General features: G+C 36.1%; 1 protein-coding gene across 1 annotated transcript in view; it reads right to left on the reverse strand.

Annotated features, from left to right (window-relative positions):
* Positions 1 to 22,299, reverse strand: part of LOC121370037 (protocadherin Fat 4-like) — a 66,086-nt gene that overhangs the window by 8,546 nt on the left and 35,241 nt on the right. Inside the window, exons 30-48 of the mRNA XM_041495134.1 lie at positions 21,750 to 21,905; positions 21,006 to 21,173; positions 19,840 to 20,004; positions 19,308 to 19,454; positions 17,485 to 17,638; positions 16,659 to 16,879; positions 15,892 to 16,128; positions 15,278 to 15,460; positions 11,671 to 11,781; positions 10,554 to 10,763; positions 9,218 to 9,367; positions 8,590 to 8,826; positions 7,564 to 7,755; positions 6,650 to 6,810; positions 5,408 to 5,642; positions 3,825 to 3,938; positions 2,743 to 2,817; positions 1,326 to 1,511; positions 271 to 432 (exon numbers count right to left, since the gene is read on the reverse strand). Coding sequence (XP_041351068.1) covers positions 271 to 432; positions 1,326 to 1,511; positions 2,743 to 2,817; positions 3,825 to 3,938; positions 5,408 to 5,642; positions 6,650 to 6,810; positions 7,564 to 7,755; positions 8,590 to 8,826; positions 9,218 to 9,367; positions 10,554 to 10,763; positions 11,671 to 11,781; positions 15,278 to 15,460; positions 15,892 to 16,128; positions 16,659 to 16,879; positions 17,485 to 17,638; positions 19,308 to 19,454; positions 19,840 to 20,004; positions 21,006 to 21,173; positions 21,750 to 21,905 — 3,264 coding nt within the window. The remainder of the gene's footprint in view (positions 1 to 270; positions 433 to 1,325; positions 1,512 to 2,742; positions 2,818 to 3,824; positions 3,939 to 5,407; positions 5,643 to 6,649; positions 6,811 to 7,563; positions 7,756 to 8,589; positions 8,827 to 9,217; positions 9,368 to 10,553; positions 10,764 to 11,670; positions 11,782 to 15,277; positions 15,461 to 15,891; positions 16,129 to 16,658; positions 16,880 to 17,484; positions 17,639 to 19,307; positions 19,455 to 19,839; positions 20,005 to 21,005; positions 21,174 to 21,749; positions 21,906 to 22,299) is intronic.

The following is a 22,299-nucleotide window of genomic DNA, read 5'->3' on the forward strand; positions in this document are numbered from 1 at the left end:
GTAACCCTATTATATTGATAGTTATAGACCAAATCAATGATAGTTTAAAACATTTAGTGAGAACTATAACTTGCATTTTTGCAAACTTGAATAACTGGTTTTAAAATAAATTACAAAATTTAGATTTTTTTTGCTATATATAGCTATAAGAATTATAAATACATTGTATAAAAAGAATATAAAACTATATATAAACATTGTCAAAGATAAAATGAAAATCTTTTTTTTAGATGTAATCACAATAATTATACATTTATGAACTGACTATACCTCTATGGTAAATGTCTGAGATGCTGAAAGACCTTCAGGATCTGTAGCTGTAATTGTGAATTGTGCAGACTGAAGCAGCTCATAGTCAAACACCTTGTTTGCTGTCAATGTGTTGTCACCTTCTATAGCAAACATTGTGTCATTATTGATCTTGTAAGTCACCTGCAACAAAGAGAGAACAAGAATTCGAGAGTACTACTAAAGCAATACATGTCCCCTACTGGGCTCAACAAATTTTCATATTTCCTAAATTCAAGGGCCATAACCTTGTGAATAAAGGATAAATCGCAATGAACGTTAAACCTGATCTGTAACCATGCATGATACAGCTATACATTAAATGTTAATATCTGGAGGCAATCCAAAAAAAAGTCTGGATTTTGTTTTTCTGTATCTCCTAAATGTAAGGGCCATAACTATCAAAAATGGGTAAATCATCATGAAAGTCACACTTGATCTGTGACAGTACATGATAAAGCTATCCACAAAATGTCAGCTCAATATCTCAACACTTTGTAAAAGAAAAAACCCATCTGGAAAACTATATGTAGGACAGATGGACGGACAGACAGACAGACTGACAGACAGACAGACAGGACGGAGATGAAACCTATAGTCCCCTCTCGTTGGACTGGTAGAGGACTAATAATGGTTTGTAGAGGAGACTGTACAGATACCAGTAACAGGAGTACAGTATCGTACAAATAGACAAGATACTTAAACAATGGCATTGGATTCATACACTGAGCGAGTGGAGGTCCCAGCAATGGCTGCTGGTTAACTGTTATATAACCTGTGCATAATAAAATCTTGTCCTCACAATATCAACTGTAGTCTATATAAACAACATATTATTACAGAGATATTTAGGTATTTCAGGACTTATTACAAAACACCCACCACCACACCATATTTAGGAAAAAAAAGACTAAAAATAAATATTGATATACATCAATCTTTTTTTTCTTTCAAAGACCACAAATTTATGGAATTTGATTAAATGAATACATAACATATGAAAAATGTGTAAACTGGATCAAACATATTTTTAATACCTTGTCACTATCAGGATCAACAGAATTGATTTCTGCAACAGTCTGACCAATAATACTATTTTCTTTGATCTTCAGCTTTGATAGGCTAATGTTGTAAGGTGCCTCGTTCACATTTGTAACATCAATTGTGATTGGTTTAGTGATTTTAAGAAAACTGCCATCGGCTCCTTCATCTTGACAACTGATCTGAAAAGAAACAAAATTGAAAGTTTTTATTTAATAAATTACTAATAAAAATGTTATTACAATTAACCATATATCAACAGAAATGATATGTATTTTATATTTTAATTTTAACACAGAGACAATCCTATTTTAAAGCAATTACAGAAATTTTTAAGTTAGTTTCAAATAACCTTGGCCTTGATATTTATTTGAAAGAGTCATCTGGTAAATGTTAAATGAAGTTTGTGTTAGGATCAAAGCAATCAAGATCTTTAACCTCATTTTAACCAACTGCTAATACATGAAGCAAATGACTGGATAACCAGACACTGGGGGAAACTGGAAGGAAAACCGGCCTCGGTGGTGTCGTGGTTAAGCCACCAGACATAAGGCTGGTAGGTACTGGGTTCACAGCCCAGTACTGGCTTCCACCCATAGCAAGTTTTAATGACTCAGTGGGTAGGTGTAAGGCCATTACACCCTCTTCTCTCTCTCACTAACCACTAACAACTAACCACTAACCCACTGTCCTGGGCAAACCACTCAGATAGCTGAGGTGTGTGCCCAGAATAGCATGCTTGAACCTAATTTGGATATAAGCACGAAAATAAGTTGGAATGAATGAAACGAAAACATCATTCTACTGCCTTCTATTATGTATTGTAAACTGATGGCGAGTGTGTTCTGTATTGTGATTGGTTAATTACATTCATTTTCTGGGATCAAATGAAAATGGCACCCGGAAAGCTAATGACATCATTAGAAAACGACGTCATTAGCAATTGGAACAGGCCAAGTTGACGGTTCAAGGGTCTACAATTAGATTGTAGCCAGGTATTTTTTCAAGAAATACACAATATAGTTACATGTGTAGTTCTGTAAAAAACCGATTCAGTTTACAATGGACCTAACGATATTGGGTTTTTTAGGTTTGAGGGTGTTATTGTCTATTTGATGCCTGCAAATGTTTCATTTTTAACCTCAGGCTAATGCCTTCGGGCAAAAATGACATTTGCAGGATCAAATAAACCATAACACCCGCAAATTAAAAAACTCCATATGGTTATCTCCTAACTGCATACAATCCAACATCCAACTCCGTGTAAGTTACAACAGCAAAAGAGGCAATCCGTATACATGTATTCTATTTACAACACCAATGTTCTCTTGCTAATGTCTATGTAACATGTTTCTTTTGTTAATCACTAGAGACACATCTGTTGCTAATTACTAGTAGTTAAACTCTTCCTACCTCTGCAACATATTTCCTGGCTCCTTCATAATCCAGCTCATCCCTAGACACAACCAACTTCAGCCCGTCTATTACCTGAAACAATCGAACACACATGAAACAAGAAAACAACAGGGATTACTGATCAATCATTAAAATACCTGTTGCCAATCTTGACTAGCCTTGGTGGCATCGTGGTTAAGCAATCAAACATAAGGCTCGTAGGTACAGGGTTCAAAGCCTGGTACCGGCTCCGACCCAGAGTGAGTTTTAACAACTCAGAGTAAGGCCACTACACCCTCTTCTCTCTCACTAACCACTAACAATTAACAACTAACACACTGTCCTGGACAGACAGCCCAGATAGCTGATGTGTGTGCTCAGGACAGTGTGCTGGAACCATAATTGGATATAAGCACGAAAATAAGGTGACATGAAAATGAATTACCGGGTAATGCTAATCTTGTCTTGGTAGGCAATACTATCCAAATATCACAATTTGAACATAGATGATCATATAGTCTTATATCATATATGACAATCCACTCAAATAGAACTGATTAAATTATAAGATCATGTTTTTAATGTGTGAAATTAACTAATGGTATTTAATATATTTGTGTAACACCTGACTAAAATATATTTAAATTCTCTGTTCAAACTCACGTTGAAAGGCACCTGCTGCATGTTGAATGGTATTTTAATATATTTGACCTACCTCAAGGTGTAATTAATACTAGTGTTATTCCAGACTAAACTACATTTAAATTCTTTGTTCAGACTCACCTTGAAAGGCACCTGTTGAATGTTGATCACCTTACAAGGGTGTGGCTGGTTTTTGTCCTAATAATTAATGATATTATAATATATTTTACCTACTTCAAGGTGTAATCAACACTAGTGTTATTCCACCGGACTAAAATATATTTAAATTCTTTGTTCAAACTCACCTTGAATGTTGAATGTTGATCACCTGAAAAGTGTGTGGCTGATTTTTGTCCTAATAATTAAGGATATTTTAATATATTTGACCTACTTCAAGGTGTAATACTAGTGTTATTCCACCGGACTAAACTATATTTAAATTCTTTGTTCAAACTCACTTTGAAAGGCACCTGTTGAATGTTGATCACCTCACAGGTGTGTGTCTGGTTCTTGTCCTCATCTTCCACACTCAGACTTCCTACCACCGAACCCTCAGCACTGTTTTCTACAATCTGGAACAACAGACCGGTACACCATTGGTATTGCTTCATTAACAGGCCCATAGCTAATGGATGGCTGGGAGAACAGACAGCTACAACCCCAAATACTGTAAACCAGCAGAACATGTTTGTTTTGTTTAATGACACCACTAGAGCACATTGATGTATTAATCGTCGGCTACTGGATGTCAAACATTTAGTAATTTTGACGTCTTAGAGAGGAAACCTGCTATATTTTTCCATTAGCTGCAAGGGATCTTTTATATGCACCATTCCACAGACAGGATAGCACAAACCAAGGCATTTGATATACCAGTCATGGTGCACTGGCTTGAATGAGAATAGCCAAATAGAGGGCTTCTGACAGAGATCGATCTCAATTACAAACAGACTATGCATCAAGCAAGCACTTTACCAGAGGAAAAAATGCATGCCTATACATTTTGCCTCAAGTTACAAAACTTATACACACACATTATTTTTGTTGAAGATGTGCATTGCAGATACCAATGATTGTTTGTGAAACTTACATGGCATGGGCTAAGGTGATATTCACTAAAAAAAATATTGTAATATTAATTTAGTTTACAGTAGAGTCTATTATCATATTACATAAACTGCTAATTTAGTATATTACATGAAAGGCGACTCTATCTTCCATATTAGAAATAGTTGTTTTGTTGACAGTTTGCACTTGAGTATCTGTTGATGTAGTTCATTTGTGAGTGATGGATATGATTGACATTAATTTCAAGTCGGTCTGATCCCAATGAAGAAAAGATTCGTTTTATCTCAATATTAAATAACTTTTATGTAATACACATGTGACAAACATGGATGTGAGTCTTGTTAGTCTCTATTATTTGAATAAGAAAGGCAATAATTAATCACAAGTTTTCGAGTTTTCATCAAAACAAACATATTGTACTGTACTTATGAATACTAATAACTAAAATATGTAGCCAAACCATAATGCAAAAACTACATAAACAAGCACTGCGAGAATACTGCTAAAGACCAACATATTTTTGGTATCTCCTAAATTCAAGGGCCATAACTGTAAAAAATGGGTAAATTGCCATTAAAGTCAAACATGATCTGTAACAGCACATAAGAAAGCTACAAATAAAATTTCAGCTCAATATCTTGAGCCAATGTGAAAAAAAGGCAGAAAAATTATATATGGGACAGATTGACGGACAGACAAGGGCTATAATTCTTTGAAAAAATACGAAAATAGTCATTAAAGTCAACCTTGTCCTGTAACAGTACAAAATAAAGCTATATACAAAATTTCAGCACACTATCTTGAGGCAATGTGAAAAAAGACCATATAAACTATATATGGGATAGATGGACAGATAGACAGAAGGGTGGAGATGAAACCTATAGTCCTCTCCAGTTGGACTGGTAGGAGATTAATAAAGCAATACATGAGGCATAAAAGAAAATACATGAGAACAGTGACAGTCGTATCATACCTTAGTGTTGTCGAGAGTGATGTTGGAAGGAGGATCATTCCTGTCCTTCACCAACACATGGACTGTACCAACGTAAGTAAGAGGTGGACTTCCAGAGTCCATGGTCCGGATCTTCAAGGTGAATACATCTGATATCTCATAGTTCAAGAACTGGCTGGCTTCACCAATAATTAAACTTCGGTTTCTAATATGAAACAATTGTAACAGCTCCTTATCTGGATCTGTGACCTGAACACTGAAATCAGACAAAACATTTTTTATTACAATGTATTGATATTACATCACATGTATATGATTAAAATATATTTCAAAAATCATTATCTGCTATTGAAAAAACAATAATTCAAAGTAATAGCAAAAGCTTTATACAACAACTCACTATCGACTTGAAATACACTGGTTTCAGTGCCACAGTACCCTAAGCCATTGGTTTGTACCGGGTATGCATCCCAATACTGGCTGGTAGCAAAATATGTTTAACGACACCTCTAAAGAACATTGATTTATTAATCATTGGCTACTGGCTATGAAACACCTGATAATTCTGACAGGTAATCGTAGAGGACACCTGACACATTTTTCCATTAGCAGCAAGGGTTCTTTTATATACACTTTCCCAAAGACAGTACAGCACATATCATGGCCTTTGATATACCAGACTGGTTGGAATAGAAAAAAACCCCAATACAGGCCCTTATGCAGAACTTTATTTTGGGGGGTGCGTAATCAAATTTTTTTTTAATCTAGAATGCAGGAGATGCATTTTCCTGCATTCTGGGAAGTAAATGTTTTTTACATCCACGGACGGACCTCGGCAGACTATGGGGGGTGCGTATGTACCCCTCGCACCCCCCCCACCCACCCCCCACCCCCCACCCCACCCCGCGTACGGGCCTGCAATATGAGAATGGGTCCACCAAGCAGGTTCAGTACTACAATCAAAGCTTATCAGGCGAGTGCTCTGCCAACTGAGCTAAATCCTGTCCCAGGCTGATACCAGGAGACAGTTTTGATGGCTTGATGGGGATGTTGACAGCCAGTGCATCAAACTCTTTCATTAACCAGTAACAACTAGTTATTAACCCCTGTCTTGGACAGACAGCCTAGAGGTGTGTACCAAGGGCTACATGCTTAAACCTAAGTAGGGATATATATATATATATATATATATATGTTGTAAAATTCCAATACACTGAAATACATGCATATTATTTTGAACATTAATAGCAATGAGAGTAGTACCCTTTAGCAACAGCCATAAGTGTATAGATATAGGTCTGGTCTTTCTCCGAATCCACAGTGTTGAGATCACCAATTACAGTGCCTGGTGGACTGTTTTCAGGGACACTTGAGGTGTATAAACCTATATGAGTTGGGGCCTCATTCACATCTATTACATTAATCTGAAAATATAATCATTAAAAATCAATTTATAATCAAGTCTTGTTTCTTCCGCACTCACAATATATCATGTACCTTTTTTCCTCCTAACTTCTGTGAATAGTGTATGGATTAGAATTTACTACTGCCATCCCACTCTATTAAAAACTCACACTGTATGTCTTCATAACTTTGGAACTGTCAGGTTATTTAGTAAATAATCAAATACAAATTAAGTTAAATTTGGCAAATATATCTCATAATAAATTCCCAAATTTGTTGAATTGCACAGAAAAATATAGGACATATATTTACATCTGCCTAAGTTAAGGTAAGTGAATTGAGCCTCATACATTTGTATTGAATGTTAAAAAGATACAGATAACTCAACATGACCTGTTAATTATCCTATACTCAGTATGAACATATGTTGTTGTCTCTTTTAATCCATCAAATTATCATAATGAATTTTGTTTTTAACTCTATAATAAAAAAAATAATACTAGTAAAGAGACATTCTTATTATGTGATTAGTTGCACGACTTCTCTTATGCGATTTATCGTAGCGACTCTTAATCTTATGTGTATAAGATTAATGTTCTGATTTAGGTGTTCTCACTGTATGATTTGATTGCATGCGACAAGAGATTTGATTTCATGCAACAAACCAGTCCGACTAATTGCATAATAAGAATGCTTCTTAAGCATAGTTTAACTGCTTAGCTTCAATTAATCAATAAAATCTTTATATAATCTTAAAGAAAAGACAAGCTTACTGTGAATTCATCTTGGGCGTCGACTGGTTGATTTTCACCATACTTTCCTGTGACTTTAATGGTGACCATCCATTCTCCTTTCTCCTCAAAGTCTAATGGTTTTGTTACCTTTAGTGACATTCCATCAATTACAAACATGGTTGCTGCTTCTTTTGTCTTTTCCACAGAGTCTAACACTTTAAATTTAAATTCCTGAAATACAAGATTTTTGTCTTACTGGGCATCAGGGGTTTTTAATTTTAATTTTTAATGTTTATTGTCCCATATCCCAAATTATAGCAAGTATGTTATGGCTGTTAGCTCTGAATAACTGAAACATTAATTATTAATATTCTTTGTTTTTGCTTTATTTTGAAACAAAACCATTGAATAATGACAAACATCAAAGTAGATCAAAGTAGTTATCTTAACCATAATGTTAGAAACAGATACATCTGCTCTCCTTTTAATTGTAACTCTTTAAATGTTTTTATTTTTTATAGTTTGTTTTTCTTCTTTTACCAAAAATAAAACATTCAGTATTTCATCAGTAAAATATTCTTCTGATTATAAATAATGCTCTTTTGCATGACATTCAAATGTGTGACTTGTTTGTGTGACTTGTTTGTGTGACTTGTTTTTGTGACTTGTTTTTGTGACTTGTTTTTGTTAAACAAAGACCAGACCCTGTGCTTTTAAAAGTCTGGATTTACTCTTCAGAAACATTTGAAGACTAACATCATAGTAACATCAAACCAATCTGAGGCAGCAGTTTAACTTCATTACATAGTATTTTTATGGGTGAAACTATTAAATCTTGGGTATAGACTTTTGAAGTTTTCACTGGCAGATCCAGAAAATCCATTTAGGGGGCCCCATTGACATGAGGCGAAATGCCAAGGGAACTTTGGAGGAGGTTTGGAGGGGGATCGTAAAAAACTGAAAATTAATATATAATAAAATATATAACTGTCGCAAATTTAGGGGGGCCTCCCCTAGATCCACCTCTGGTTTTAATAGCATGGAGATAGAACTTGTAATACAAACCCCTTTTATTTCCTGCTGGTTAAGAGCATTCACAACTGCCAGTTTTCCAACCAAAGCATCAGCCTGATTTTCCACAACCTGGTGGTTGCCAAGTAACTTGATGACCTTGGGTACATCTGCCTTCAGTTTGATGTGTATAGCAATACTTTGTGACATGCTCAGAGGTGGCTGGCCACTGTCAGTACACGTGACACTCACGGGCAACACAGTCTCATTGTTTGGTAGACTACCATCAACCTACAGACAAGAAAGAAATAGTTATTGAAGTCTTTTCTTGCTGCTAATTATCTGAAAAAAAGATACCTACTCTATACCCAGAGTTGGTTTAAGGATCAGCACAAATAACAGTGGGTCCTCCTTCCCAGGATATATATTTTGCAACCCCCTCAGAGAGAGGGGAAAAATTACTACGGGAAAATAAATGTTCACATCACCCTGCCACTGGGTGGGTTTCTGTACTGATATTTAAAAAAGAACCATGAAAAACATCCTGTCTTGTGGAAATTGTGGTTTACATAGAGTCTGGTTTTGAAGAGTTAAGAAATACCCAAATTATTTGACACCACAGTTATTAAAAGTATTAAAATTAGCTGGTTTTCAATCCCCCTGTAGAACTAATTATCTGTACCTGTATAGCTAAATTTGTCTGATTCACAACAAAGCGTTCTTCCTTGTCTGACACGGAGCACCTAAAGGTTTGTTGTTTGTCAACCTTGTTGTCTGGGTCTGTGACTTCCAGAAAACCCACCGTACTGCCAGGCTGTGCAGCCATAGATACCTACATTACAAAGATATTTAGACAGTGAAAATAAAAAATTGAATAAGCACAATATACAGACATATACTTATATGTACAGTATGTGATTTGGAATCGATTTTATAAATTAACTAAATTTAGATCTATACATAGGCTTTTAATGTACAAGACAGCTGGTACAAAGCATTGCTATGCAATAACACACATATACTAAGAACACACATAAAAGTTATTCACTTTCTTTCTACACAAACTACAATGTAGGCCTACAAGCAAATGTATTAACAGAAATGTAAATTTGTCAAAAACCACTGTAATTTGGAATGCAAAAATATATATTTAAAGAGGTAATTTCTAAAAATTGATATATTAATTTATGTCATTTTTTTGTTGAAAAAAACATGATTTTGATTCAACATTATGTAACATAAAGTACAGTTTTAAGATGGGCATAGGTTGCATTTTAACTGAAACTCTATTGTTAAATTGCTGAGTTGTTCTAACATCAGTATATCTTAAATGCTACGTTCAAAATTTGGAAACTAGGGTCTCATTACATAGATGTCATCTGCCATTGAATTCCATGTTAAATTGCCCAACTTCAAATAAAGATTGCCAATAGAACGGGTTCTCGTTAGCACTAACAACATACACTATTGCGAACATACATTATATAAGCATTTATTTTCACTCCAAAATTGGGAACATTTCCATCTCAGGTTTTTGCTACATGACTGCATCTGGATGTAGTACCGGTCCGAACAGGTGGTTCATTAACCAATTCACTCCGGCTGTCTCTTCCGCTATACACACATGTCCCAAAATGTCAATGCACAATATTACAAAATAACATGGGCAAAATACAGCCAGAAGGCTTACCATTAAACATACAAACTGTTTTAATTCTTCCCCAATTCCTAGAAGTAAATATGTGAACCACAACATATGTCACAATTAGGAACTATAGTGGACTGTGAGGAATGAAATCTCACCCGGAAGTGAACTGTGTAGTGAGACCTTGCATATATCACATTTTGGAAATAAACTCTTCATTTCCTGTTTATTTATTCTAGATTTTACAAACACAGTAAATGCTTCATTGTATCACCAACCATGGTAGTGGGTTCTCTAAATACTTTTTAATACTCTTATGTTTATTAGCATAATTTAACCAATAACTTGTAATGAGATTTTAAAACATTCAAACCTCATTTGGTGACAGTGATATCTGTGTTGGTTTTTCGTTGATGTTCTTCACAGAGAAATAGAAAGTCTTTGTCGCGGAGAGTGAGGGTGAGCCATTGTCCGTTGTCTTGATAGTCACAGCATACTCCTTCTTCTGTTCATAGTCAAGAGACTTCAAGCACACCAGTTTCCCACCTGCCTGAACTTTGAATATCTCCCAAAACGTAATCAGCTGAAATATAGGTTACATCGTCCATAAAGTTTGAAAACAAATCAGAAAATGTTTAAAGTTTGATAATCTATGAATCTGGAATTAGGTGTTCTTCTATGTTTTAACTTTTAATGTCTCTTTAAACAGCTGAAATATAGGTTACATCATCAATATAGTTTGAAAACATTCAGCAAAGTTACAAAGTTTGATAATGTATGATTGAAGAATTAATCATCTGTCTATGTTTAACTTTAAATATCTCTCGAACATAATCAGCTGAAAGATAGATTACATTGTTCAAAAAGTTTGAAAACAATCATCAAAGTTAAAAAGTTTGATAATGTATGAATGTGAAATTAGTCATTATTTTATGTTTAACTTTGAATGTCTCCCAAAATGTAATCAGCTAAAATGTGTGTTACATATTATAGTAATCAGCAAATTAAAAAGTTTAATAAACTATGAATCAGTAATTATCAAAAAAAGATAAACAATTATCAACATTTTAAATTTGGATAAACTATGGACCAAGAATTAGTCATTCTTGTATGCAATTATGTCTATTAATTTTTGAAAACAATTTCTCAATATTTGTAACAATAATATATACTTTTGTAAAGAAATTTTTTATTACCAGCCTTCTATATGGCACATTTAATAAAACATTAGATTTAAGGCTCATATTCGGGTAATGGGTTCATATTCCAGTGATTTTGGTAATGTTTTCAATGTGGAGTTGTAAAGCCAAATAGACTAATTTCTCCTCTGTCCTGGACTGACAACCCAGATAGCAAAAATATTTGAGCATACAAGGGAACATGTTTGAAATTTAATTGAATATAGGCATGAAAATAAATAAACATTCTAAATATGAAAAATGTTGTTACAACTAGCAATTAAAACAAATATGACGAGACCAATTACACACCTGGTAAGTGTGTTTATCCTGACGATCTTCATCTTCTGTCTCCAATGTTCCAATCAGAAATCCAACTTCATTTTCAGGAATTTCTGTTATGTCACCATCAATAGTTATATCCTAAAGAAAATATAAAATAATGTAACATTATCGTTTTTATGCCACAGACGCAAATCCTAGACTTGAGATTTCAAGGAATATAGAACATTACCAATGAAATCTGTTTTTGAACTCTATAACAAGGTGGCAAAATAATAATAAACTAATAATAAACTTTAAAAAAAAAAAAAAAAAAAAAAATATTATTTGGAGGCAGATGCAAGATGTTTTTAGGGAGGAGGGGCAATGTTTATAAAGGGGATCTCCAGAATTCAGGAAGGGGATGCAACATTTAACAATTGCATCTATAGTATTTCATAGTACACCAACATGTATTATCATCCATACACTAATCTTCCACAAAAATATCAAACTGCCAAATTACATGATCCCCATTAACAACCAAGAAATGTATTGTATTTTAATGAGCTCTGTCCAGTGCTGGTTTTGATTTAGTAAACTAGTCTGGGAGTGGCAGTCGTCTTATGGCCGTGCAGGAGAGATGAAATATCTAGTAAAGGAGAGTGCAGTGCAGTGTGGGTGGGGGGTGGGGTGGGGTGGTGAAATCTCCAGTAAAGGAGAGTGCAGTGCAGGGGGGGGGGATGAAATCTCCAGTAAAGGAGAGTGCAGGGGGGGGGGGGGGGGATGAAATCTCCAGTAAAGGACAGTGCAGTGCAGGGGAGGGATGAAATCTCCAGTAAAGGAGAGTGCAGTGCTGGGGGGATGAAATCTCCAGTAAAAGGGAGTGCAGTGCAGGGGGGATGAAATCTCCAGTAAAAGGGAGTGCAGTGCAGGGGGGATGAAATCTCCAGTAAAGGAGAGTGCAGTGCAGGGGGGGATAAAATCTCCAGTAAAGGACAGTGCAGTGCAGGGGGGGGTGAACTCTCCAGTAAAGGACAGTGTAGTGCACGGGGGGGGGATGAAATCTCCAGTAAAGGAGAGTGCAGTGCAGAAGGGATGAAATCTCCAGTAAAGGAGAGTGCAGTGCAGGGGGATGAAATCTCCAGTAAAGGAGAGTGCAGTGCAGGGGGGATGAAATCTCCAGTAAAGGAGAGTGCAGTGCAGGGGGATGAAATCTCCAGTAAAGGAGAGTGCAGTGCAGGGGGGATGAAATCTCCAGTAAAGGAGAGTGCAGTGCAGGGGGGATGAAATCTTCAGTAAAGGAGAGTGCAGTGCAGGGGGGATGAAATCTTCAGTAAAGGAGAGTGCAGTGCAGGGGGGATGAAATCTCCAGTAAAGGAGAGTGCAGTGCAGGGGGGATGAAATCTCCAGTAAAGGAGAGTGCAGTGCAGGGGGATGAAATCTCCAGTAAAGGAGAGTGCAGTGCAGGAGGGATGAAATCTCCAGTAAAAGGGAGTGCAGTGCAGGAGGGATGAAATCTCCAGTAAAGGAGAGTGCAGTGCAGGGGGGATGAAATCTCCAGTAAAGGAGAGTGCAGTGCAGGGGGGATGAAATCTCCAGTAAAGGAGAGTGCAGTGCAGGGGGGATGAAATCTCCAGTAAAGGAGAGTGCAGTGCAGGGGGATGAAATCTCCAGTAAAGGAGAGTGCAGTGCAGGAGGGATGAAATCTCCAGTAAAGGAGAGTGCAGTGCAGGAGGGATGAAATCTCCAGTAAAGGGGAGTGCAGTGCAGGAGGGATGAAATCTCCAGTAAAGGGGAGTGCAGTGCAGGAGGGATGAAATCTCCAGTAAAGGGGAGTGCAGTGCAGGAGGATGAAATCTCCAGTAAAGGAGAGTGCAGTGCAGGAGGGATAGGAGAGTGCAGTGCAGGAGGGATGAAATCTCCAGTAAAGGGGAGTGCAGTGCAGGAGGGATGAAATCTCCAGTAAAGGAGAGTGCAGTGCAGGGGGGATGAAATCTCCAGTAAAGGAGAGTGCAGTGCAGGGGGGATGAAATCTCCAGTAAAGGAGAGTGCAGTGCAGGGGGATGAAATCTCCAGTAAAGGAGAGTGCAGTGCAGGAGGGATGAAATCTCCAGTAAAGGGGAGTGCAGTGCAGGAGGGATGAAATCTCCAGTAAAGGGGAGTGCAGTGCAGGAGGGATGAAATCTCCAGTAAAGGGGAGTGCAGTGCAGGAGGGATGAAATCTCCAGTAAAGGAGAGTGCAGTGAGGAGGGATAGGAGTGCAGTGGAAGGGATGAAATCTCCAGTAAAGGAGAGTGCAGTGCAGGGGGATGAAATCTCCAGTAAAGGAGAGTGCAGTGCAGGAGGGATGAAATCTCCAGTAAAAGGGAGTGCAGTGCAGGAGGGATGAAATCTCCAGTAAAGGAGAGTGCAGTGCAGGGGGGATGAAATCTCCAGTAAAGGAGAGTGCAGTGCAGGGGGGGATGAAATCTCCAGTAAAGGAGAGTGCAGTGCAGGGGGGATGAAATCTCCAGTAAAGGAGAGTGCAGTGCAGGGGGATGAAATCTCCAGTAAAGGAGAGTGCAGTGCAGGAGGGATGAAATCTCCAGCAAAGGAGAGTGCAGTGCAGGAGGGATGAAATCTCCAATAAAGGGGAGTGCAGTGCAGGAGGGATGACATCTCCAGTAAAGGGGAGTGCAGTGCAGGAGGGATGAAATCTCCAGTAAAGGGGAGTGCAGTGCAGGAGGATGAAATCTCCAGTAAAGGAGAGTGCAGTGCAGGAGGGATAGGAGAGTGCAGTGCAGGAGGGATGAAATCTCCAGTAAAGGGGAGTGCAGTGCAGGAGGGATGAAATCTCCAGTAAAGGAGAGTGCAGTGCAGGGGGGATGAAATCTCCAGTAAAGGAGAGTGCAGTGAGTGAAATCTCCAGTGCAGTGGGGGGATGAAATCTCCAGTAAAGGAGAGTGCAGTGCAGGAGGGATGAAATCTCCAGTAAAGGGGAGTGCAGTGCAGGAGGGATGAAATCTCCAGTAAAGGAGGAGTGCAGTGCAGGAGGGATGAAATCTCCAGTAAAGGGGAGTGCAGTGCAGGAGGGATGAAATCTCCAGTAAAGGAGAGTGCAGTGCAGGAGGGATAGGAGAGTGCAGTGCAGAAGGGATGAAATCTCCAGTAAAGGGGAGTGCAGTGCAGGAGGGATGAAATCTCCAGTAAAGGAGAGTGCAGTGCAGGAGGGATGTCCTCCTATAGACGAGGCATAAGATAGAGATTCATGGAATCAACCACTATTTTGCCAAATGCCCATTTGACTCTGCATTGTGTAGAGATACGATACTGACCATGTTTACAGTTTTGTCGTTCAGATTAATCTGCTAAATTTTTCAGGGCACTTTGAATTTTGCAGTGGGGTGTATAGGAGCATATCCTCCAACACCCTTCCAAAGATCTGTGTCTGTTATTAATAACATTTTATATACAGTACAGTTGTCAAAAAAACAAACAATTGTTTGGGAGGATGTGCTCTATAAAATATTAACCCTCCAAACCCTGTTTAATGTCTAAACATACCCTTTTGTACTACTCTCTCAAAAAGAAGAGTTACTCCAACAGTTGTATGATATACTGGCATGCAAAGAAGAAAACATACAAATGTTCATCATCTGTTAATGTTCCGACTTACAGTTGGAGGGTCATTTGTGTCAGTAACTGTGATTTCCCACCGATCAGTGATGGTAAGTCTTCCCTTGTCAGTAGCTTGGACTTCTGCCACCAGTGGTTTGCCAGCTTGTTCCTCAAAGTTGACAGGTGCAGCAAGCAATAGGTCAGATGTACAAACTGTTTGGGTGAGGCCATCTATTTCTTTCTAAAGAAATAATAACACTTATGACTAACAAGTGGGGACTGATACAAATATATTAAAACATGCACATTGCTACGTATATCCTTTATAACTTTACAGCATGGAAATAAACAGGGTAGGGCATTTTTCCTTGTGAATGCATAATTTAACAGAATATTATTTTGTCAAATGAAACAATTTTAAAAACTACATTGGATTTGAATGTAATTTTGTTTTTAATCTGCAACAAACAATAAATCATACCCTGTATTGCAAGAAATTAATTGTATTACAAATTCATTACTGCATTCAACACTGGATCTTTTAATGTAGGGGATAGTTTGACCAAGTTCTGATACAAATTTACTCATAATCTTTCAACCCAAAGCTGTCAAAAAATACTAACTACCCCAAAAATGTTTTCTTAAACTACACAAAATTCTATCTATACTTACTAGTTGACATACTGGACCTCCAGCAGCCAACTTCAGTTGTTGGCTACCAGATGGCAGCAAATGTAGAGTTATCCTCTCCAGCCGGTCTGGATCAGAAACTGTAACTGTACCAAGAAGTGTGTCAGTCTTAGTTCCTTCAGCCACAGACAGCTGAGTAGAGCCTGATGGTGACACCAACTCTAGTGCACTCGGTCGATCATTGGTATCCATCACTTTAATTAGAAATTCTTTCCATATCTAGGAAAAACAAAAAAAGTTTTTTTTTTTAATATATAATGATTACCCGGTACCAGATTTGCCTTAGTATTGTGCAAACATATTGGATATTGGATTCAAGTAAGATCATACCAAAACATAGTATTGGTAAATTCCAATCACGTTTAATATGTGGACTTATGTGGTAAATAAGTGAAATGTATACACAAAAGTAAATGTACTGAAAAAAACTGAAATGTCAAACACTCAGGCAATTGATAACTTACTTTATTTTCTGTTTGTATTAGGACAAAAAAAAAAAAAAAAAAAAAAAAGATTTTAGAAATAAAACGTCAAACTAATAATGTAGATTTCATAAACTGGAATCTAAGGATTAAATAATTTATAGACAATTTATGTAATTATTACTCTTTATTTGCTATATTTCATAACAAGTGTGGATGAATTGAAATTACATACAACTAGTGAACTTTCAAGTTTTACTGAAGCTTTTTCTTATAAAGACTTTAGTTTCAACAAGATTATTTGTATATCGTTCATACTGTACTTGCCTTTAATGGTGGAACTGCGCTATCCTGTGCTGTGATGTTCACCTTGATGTTGGGCACAGTCTCGAAGTCCAGCTGCCCACTCACTACCAGCCTGTTATCTCTCACTGTGAGGAAAGGGTTGGCCATCATACTGAAGGAGATGGTTTGGTCTCTGTCATCATCATCAGCTGACAGCAACCCCACCATTGTGCCCACAGTGGCGTCTTCTGGTACTGTGTTGGCTGCAGATTGAGGCACAATGTTTAGTAAATAACAAGAAAGAAACAAGAAATATATATCATTATCAGGCATGTGCAGAGGGACTTCTAGCATCAAACCCCCCACCCAACCCCAAGCAAATTTACTTTTTTTTAAATATATTATCTGGAGGAGTATGACTTGACTCTTTTATAAACATTGCTCACCAGTCTAGAACCCACCACACCCCCGTTAAAATTCCTGCACATGTGCCTACATGATATGATAGGACATTTGACAAGCCTGTTTATTGCTAGATGTGGAAATGGTGGTGATGTGTTGACGATGGATTTATCTGTTGTAACCTAATCCTTTTTCAGACGATTTTAAGAACACCATTAATCAATTTCAATAATTAATTAATTTGATTTTAAAAAATGAGAGTAAAACAATATCTTTGTAAATTTATTAATGTCTGGGTTCTTTTTACATATTCATAGCAAACTAATTAGAATTATAATTATCAGCCATCTGGAAAAATTTAAACAAGTATACATTTGTGTATATATTATGTGCTTGTTTGACATTTACATTTTAGCCTAGAAAGTTGTTATCAATGGGTGATCAGTTCAACAAACAAGTAACAAACCTGATAATTGTAGGTTAGTTGGTGGATCATTTGAATTGGTTATTATAATTTCCAACTCAAATTCTGCTGACAGTGGAGGTAATCCATTGTCTGTGACCTTCACTTTAACAAGAGAAGTCTGCTTTACATCAAAATCAAATTTTGGATCTTTAACCTACAAAGAAAGGTTCCAATTCCACACAAAGAAAGATACAAATATTATGAGGTAAATAATATTTTGTTAATTTATTATTTCATTTCAAACAAACAAATGTACAAAGTTGTTAGCACATTGACAATTTAAAATAAAGTTTCTAGATTCTGTAAGGATAGGTTTTTTTAAATTTGTGATAAAGGATAAAATAGTTCTTTAACTTTCAGTTTAAAAAGATAACATATAAATTTATGATACATGGGATTGCTTGTAATGTCATTTTGGAATATATTATCATAAATGTTTCTGGAATATTAAACTAAAATTGGATTAGTTGTGTAACAAACCCTACAAATGTGATGTTAAAAACTGATGTTACTGAAACTGTGAAATGATATGCATTGAAGTGTATATTAACACATTGGATAGGATCACTATAAAGCACTACACAGGCTAACTGAGGTTCCAATTATGTACATATAAATCACCAAAATGTGCTTGTGTGCATGCACACACACATGCACATGCACACACACACACACACACACACACAGAGACATACACACACACACACACACACACACACACACACACACACACACACACACACACACACAGACACAGACACACACACACACACCCGCCCGCCCCAACCATAATGCATGTTCCTCCAACTTGTACCATCTTACTAGATGTCTCAGAATAATATAAATAACATAGTACTGTATAATACTTTATTTTCGCGTGGAATTTATTTTCGCGTTTTTCGCGTGTGAATGAAATTCGTGAAAATATATTCCACGCGAAAATAAACTTTTTATAAAGGCCGACAAAAAAATAAATAAATATGTAGTCTCGTTCAACTATACCACATTAGTTTCCGATGTACGAGGCTAGTAGTAACAAAGTGGTGCTCCCTCCTGTCACGGAACAAACCACAAAACACAAAGGCTGTTTAAAACTTTAAATCAAGAACACGATTGTAAGTACATACATGATAATAAAACAATACTAACACTAAAAAGCTTTATGCTGTTTTCCTTCGCATGTGCTAGCGATCAGTTCATCGGACAGAGTCTACACGTGTTCAACGACGGAAGTAAACATGCATTATCACAGTATATTAAAAATGTGGAAGTGAAAAAATCCGGACTGGGCTATGTTCAGATGTTTCACAATTTTATTTTTATTTTTGGCCTGTTAGCCAATCACAAACCGTTTTGAACTAGTATTTTGACGGCAATAAATATTGTTTCAATCAAACTTAAGTTACTGAGTACTAGCAGCTTGTGCCTTCAAAGTTTGTTTCGTTTGTTTTCGGTTTTTGTTTTTATAACAATTATAAGGACAATAAAGTCTTGATTGGTTAAAGCAGGAAAACTATTGTTTTATGTGTATAGCACTCGCGTGTACATGTAGGATTAGTTCTACAGATTAGCGTAACAACCGGCAAAACTAAGTTCCGTTTTCAAAACAAAATTATTGACATCTGTACTTCGTTTTTTTATTGATTGGGATTCGCGAAAATAAATGTTCGCGAATTGACCCATTTTCATTAAATCGCGAAAATTTGATCCCGTGAAAATAAAGTATTTTACAGTAATAAAAATTAAAATCTTTGAAGTTGTTCTTAAAAGATACAGAAATGAAATGACGATAATATCACATTAAAACAATAATTCAGTCCTACTAGAAGTTGGTCTTCTCTTATCTTGAAGCGACCTTCATCACTGTTTGTGAGACTGTATGTGAAATTTTGTCTGATAGAATTCACGTTATCAGGATCCACAGTCACCAGATGTCCAACCAATGTATCCGGGGTGCTTGCTTCTGCAATCTGGCAATTAGTAAATGATACAAATCCATATAATCACTCTACCAAAATGTGAAGAAAAAAAACTAAAAAGGAAAATGATATTACGAGCACATTGGTGCAATACAAGTGTTAAAATATGTTTTATGTACAATTACATGTATTGTCGATTCAAAATGCATAATTGTCAGAAAATGTACTCTAACCAACTATTTAAATAACCAATTATTAAAATAAATGTTCTATAACACTAATGATTTGCTTTGACCATATTTCAATGTATAATTCTAAGCATAAATAAAATAAAAATTAAATGTCTATCTTCCGTCATATATTTGCATCTAGAGGCCTCAAGGAAGACTTGTATTATTAATAACAATAAATAAAGCTAAACTGAAAACAACATTACCATATTGGAAGTCAGATGCACACTAACTGGTTTTTCATTCACATCCTTTACCATGACAACCATCTGTTTCTGAGTTGAAAGAGGAGGTTGTCCATTGTCTGTCACTTTGACCACAATAATGTACTCCGGATTTGTTTCGTAATCTAGTTGAGCTGCTGATGTTATCTATGATACAAACAAAGGATACTTTATTCATAACAACAGTAATAATAAATATTAGCACTTGAATATGTTAAAACAAATATACCTTTTATAAAAAGAGTCTGCCATAGGCTCAATCATTGGCGAAAAGTCAGAGGGTGTGCCGAGAGTGGACATGCCTGAACCTCGAATGGATATCAACATAATAAAAACTGGATTTCAATATAAAAAGAATTTGAGATCATTCCAGGTTTTCATTTATCTTTGAAACTTTGATGCTGTTTCAGAAAAGCAGGCCGCTATATTTACTGAATGTAGTATCATGTATTACTGTAGCCATTGAAAATCACAGTCTCTTGGCTGTTACTAAACACTCTGTAGATAAATGTTTTTAGCATACAAACAAATACATTTTTAACTATTCATTATTAATTGTTCAGCATGTTTCTGCTGCTCCCTGTGTTGACATTAAAAGATATGTTTGATTGGTTCTCTTGTTAATATATCAGAAAGAATCAGAGAAATAACAAAATAAAACAATAGATAAAAGAAAGAAATGTTTTATTTAACGATGTACTCAGCACATTTTATTTACGATTATATGGCGTCAGACATATGGTTATGGATCACACAGATATTGAAAGAGGAAACCCGCTGTCGCCACTTCATTGGCTACTCTTTTTGATTAGAAGCAAGGGATCTTTTATATGCACCATCCCATAGACAGGATAACACATACCACGGCCTTTGATGTACCAGTCGTGGTGCACTGGTTGGAGCAAGAAATAGCCCAATGGGCCCACCGATGGGGATTGATCCCACATGACTGCACAGCGAGCGAGCGCTGTACCACTGTGCTACGTCCTGCCAAAAAAACCCGATAGATTTATCTGGTGACATGTAAAACAGAACACTGGCATCCTAATAAACAATGAAAGCAAACAGCATCATCACACTTTTAAAATCATTTTATGCCATAATTAACATTCATGTCCACAAACTCAGTAATATGTTTGGTTCCATACCTTTAGACTGTCTGCAACAAAGTAGAACAATTGAGGACCATCAACCAAGGTGAAAGTATGCTGTTGACCGCTGTCAGAGTCCACAGCGTTCATCTGGGCTACTGTGATATCAGCCGAGTTCTCATCCACACTGATCAAACCATCTGATTTACCATTCACCAAGATATCCTGAAACAAATTATATTACCATCAGATTTACCATTCATCAAAATATCCTAACACAAATTACATTATAAATTATCATTTATCATGATATCCTTCATCAAATTACATTATCAAATTTAACATTCACAAATACATGCATATCATATGAAACAAAATACAATACCACATTTACCATTGACCAAAATATCCTGAAATAAATTACAATGTATTAAACAAAGTCCATAAACAATCAATCTATCACATTTGCCATTCACCATAATGACAATATACCAAAAACTATCAAATTATCAGATTTACCATTCAAATATCCTGAAACAAATTACAATCTAAGACCATAAGGATATCCATATATTTACTAGTAATAATACTAAAAGATCAAGAACTATTCTTCATTTTAATAAACCTGACAAAATATAGAACAACAATGAAAAGTATTATAAAGTATAAAATACAAGTTGAAACATTTATTTTCCAATATAATTTAGGCAAAAAGATAATAATGTCAAAGAGCAAAGCCTTCCAGATAACAATGTCAGAAAACTTAAAATTATCCTTGTAGTAATTTGTTTTTAAACTTACATGTGGTGGATCATTTTCATCTTGAACTGTTAAGTTGAATATCTTTTTCAGTTGCAATCCAGCTTTGTCTGTTACCGTCACATCAAATGAAAAGGTGGATTTTGTTTCAAAATCAAACACTCTTTGTGTCTTAAGCTCTGCTACACATCTACTACCCTGAATAAAAAAAGGTTTAAGTTAATTAATTGCATTAACTAATATTAACAAATAGATTTTACTTTTTAATGAATTATTGTTGAATTTGTTTAATAGTCTTAAGTATTGGCATCTGATATTACTTCCCTGGAATCTTCCCTTCACTTAGGAATAAATAGTGTCCTTCCTTGTGGGTTTATTTTGGTTTTCTACCAAGTTCTTATTTCTTACAACTGGTATGAGACCTGCCCTTTTAACATCAAATGGCTTCGATAATGAGCATTAATATTTTAATCTAACATTTTGTTGTCTCGGACTACTCAACAGGTTTCAGGTTTATTTCAACAGTCACCAACCACATAAAACAATTTAATAATTTGGCTTTATTTGCCTAAAACAATTTCAGTAGACACGG

The sequence above is a fragment of the Gigantopelta aegis genome, chromosome 4 (genome assembly GCF_016097555.1).
Source record: "Gigantopelta aegis isolate Gae_Host chromosome 4, Gae_host_genome, whole genome shotgun sequence".
Classification (NCBI taxonomy): Eukaryota; Metazoa; Mollusca; class Gastropoda; order Neomphalida; family Peltospiridae; genus Gigantopelta; species Gigantopelta aegis.